Raw genomic sequence first — 1,920 nt, 5'->3', positions numbered from 1 at the left:
TATTGTAGACTCTGACGCTTTACTTCAGAAAGAAAACTCAAATAGTTAAGGAGTAAAATGCAAAAATTCGCTAGATATTATAAAGTAAAGCCTACTTACCATCGTTATTTTTACTGTGGTGTTTGTTCTCTATGAAATAGAAATCAAAATGAGCGCTGTACGGTTGTAAGTCAGTAATGCACTAAAGCAGCAAGATATTTTACTCGTTTCTGAATATGAGTTGCTTCTAAATGATATCGACTCTCCTTGATTTGCTCATTATATACCGTTGTGAAAGCCGCTTATGTTTGATGCTATTCATAAAACAGCAGGAAACTGGTTTAAAAATATTAACAAGTGGAACTCCAAACTGTACGGAAGAGCTTTCATCCGGTTGTATAGTGAATCAGGACTTTGTATAATATTCTTTTAATAATTTATAGTTTCACCCAGTCTAAGTGTTATTGTAGATCTCAATGATAGACATTCATCTAAACTGCGATATATGTCCTTTCGCTTGCTTTCTCTACTTTTACCATAGCATTATACATTTTCTCCTGGTCACTGTTGTGGAGAGAGAAATCCACTCTAAGCGTACGTCGGTTCTACTTGTATCATAGCTGTTCACTTCTGTAATAGCAAAATTTCCTTTCTTGTAGATTGGAATAAAACAACGATGATAATTTCAAATATTGTATATTCTTTATAAATTATATTATGTTATATAATACCTTGATAGAATTTTTTCTGGCTCTCAGAGTAGTCTCTCCAAGTGTTTCAAAGAAACTACACAGTTAGAATAGAATAACTTATATCGTCGCAGGTTTAATAGTTAGAATACCCTGTACTGTCATCACGAAATTTACATCACTATTTGATTAACAAATATATAAAGAGTACGAAGGAATATGCCGCGACGTAACCGTACAAAAGTGAGTATATTACTCGAGAAGGTATAACAGTAATTGTTCAGTACCGGAGATTATAAATATTTCATATCAAACTTTCTGAAAAGAAATTATCTCGGGTATATGCACAAAAGCTATGATCTAATCAATAATGTATCTAAATTCTTTGTACATTTTTAATCGCTGTTAATTTTCGTTATCGGAGAATATGTTTTTATTTGGATTCTCACTGTTCTGTGTGCACACCATGTATTATTACATCCGTCAGCACGTCTTCTACCCCAAGGTTTCTCAATGATATTTAACTAATTTGGGGGTACTGAATCCAAATAATCTGGCATCAGATTTTGTCTACCACATCAGATTTTTTAGATATAAAATCTTTTAGCTTTGCTAGAAACAGCTATTTCATGCACATAAATGAAGAATTAAATGATTTTTAATAGAAAATATGTCTTGTTTTTTAATTTAATAAATCAAAACACAAGTTGTATGAGTAATTTCATTTTAGTATTTAAGAATTAAGTTTGGTGAAAATATGAATACAAAATCTGTATTCATTGTGATCATACATTCTGATCTGAATTTCCTCTATTGTTGACGATCTCCTGTGGTTCTGGAAAATCTTTCCTCAAGCTCCAGCAGTAATTTGCCCTCATGTTTGAATCCCACCGGCCTTGGTAGCGTTCTTCCATTTCTTTTACGTCTTGATAGACAGAAACTGAGGAATGTGTTTCACTGAAATAGTATATGTTTGCGAAAGCTTGACAAACTTCTTCAGCCAGCTAGTCTTGCTACTTCAGGCTGATGACGAGCAAAAACTCAGAAACATGTCCCTGATTGCAGGCTGGGCTGGGTGGAGGAGTGTGTCTCCCCCACGCAAAAAAAGGACACAGGAAATGTGTCAAGGCCGACAGGAAGCGGTCCAGCTTCCTAGGGCTAAATAGCAGTAGTATATTCCCTTATTGGGACTGTCACATTAAGTTGACAGTATACAACTACTTTATATATATATATATATATATATATATAT

At 33.8% G+C, this 1,920-nt stretch overlaps 1 protein-coding gene across 1 annotated transcript in view; it reads right to left on the bottom strand.

Annotated features, from left to right (window-relative positions):
* LOC128249783 (interleukin 17-like protein) overlaps positions 1-225 on the bottom strand; it is a 4,534-nt gene extending 4,309 nt beyond the window's left edge. Inside the window, exon 1 of the mRNA XM_052974276.1 lies at positions 100-225. Coding sequence (XP_052830236.1) covers positions 100-102 — 3 coding nt within the window. The 5' untranslated portion in view covers positions 103-225. The remainder of the gene's footprint in view (positions 1-99) is intronic.
* Between the last annotated feature and the right edge of the window lie 1,695 nt (positions 226-1,920).

The sequence above is a fragment of the Octopus bimaculoides genome, chromosome 1 (assembly GCF_001194135.2).
Source record: "Octopus bimaculoides isolate UCB-OBI-ISO-001 chromosome 1, ASM119413v2, whole genome shotgun sequence".
NCBI classification, from domain to species: Eukaryota; Metazoa; Mollusca; class Cephalopoda; order Octopoda; family Octopodidae; genus Octopus; species Octopus bimaculoides.
This window is presented reverse-complemented; position numbering and strand designations above follow the sequence as displayed.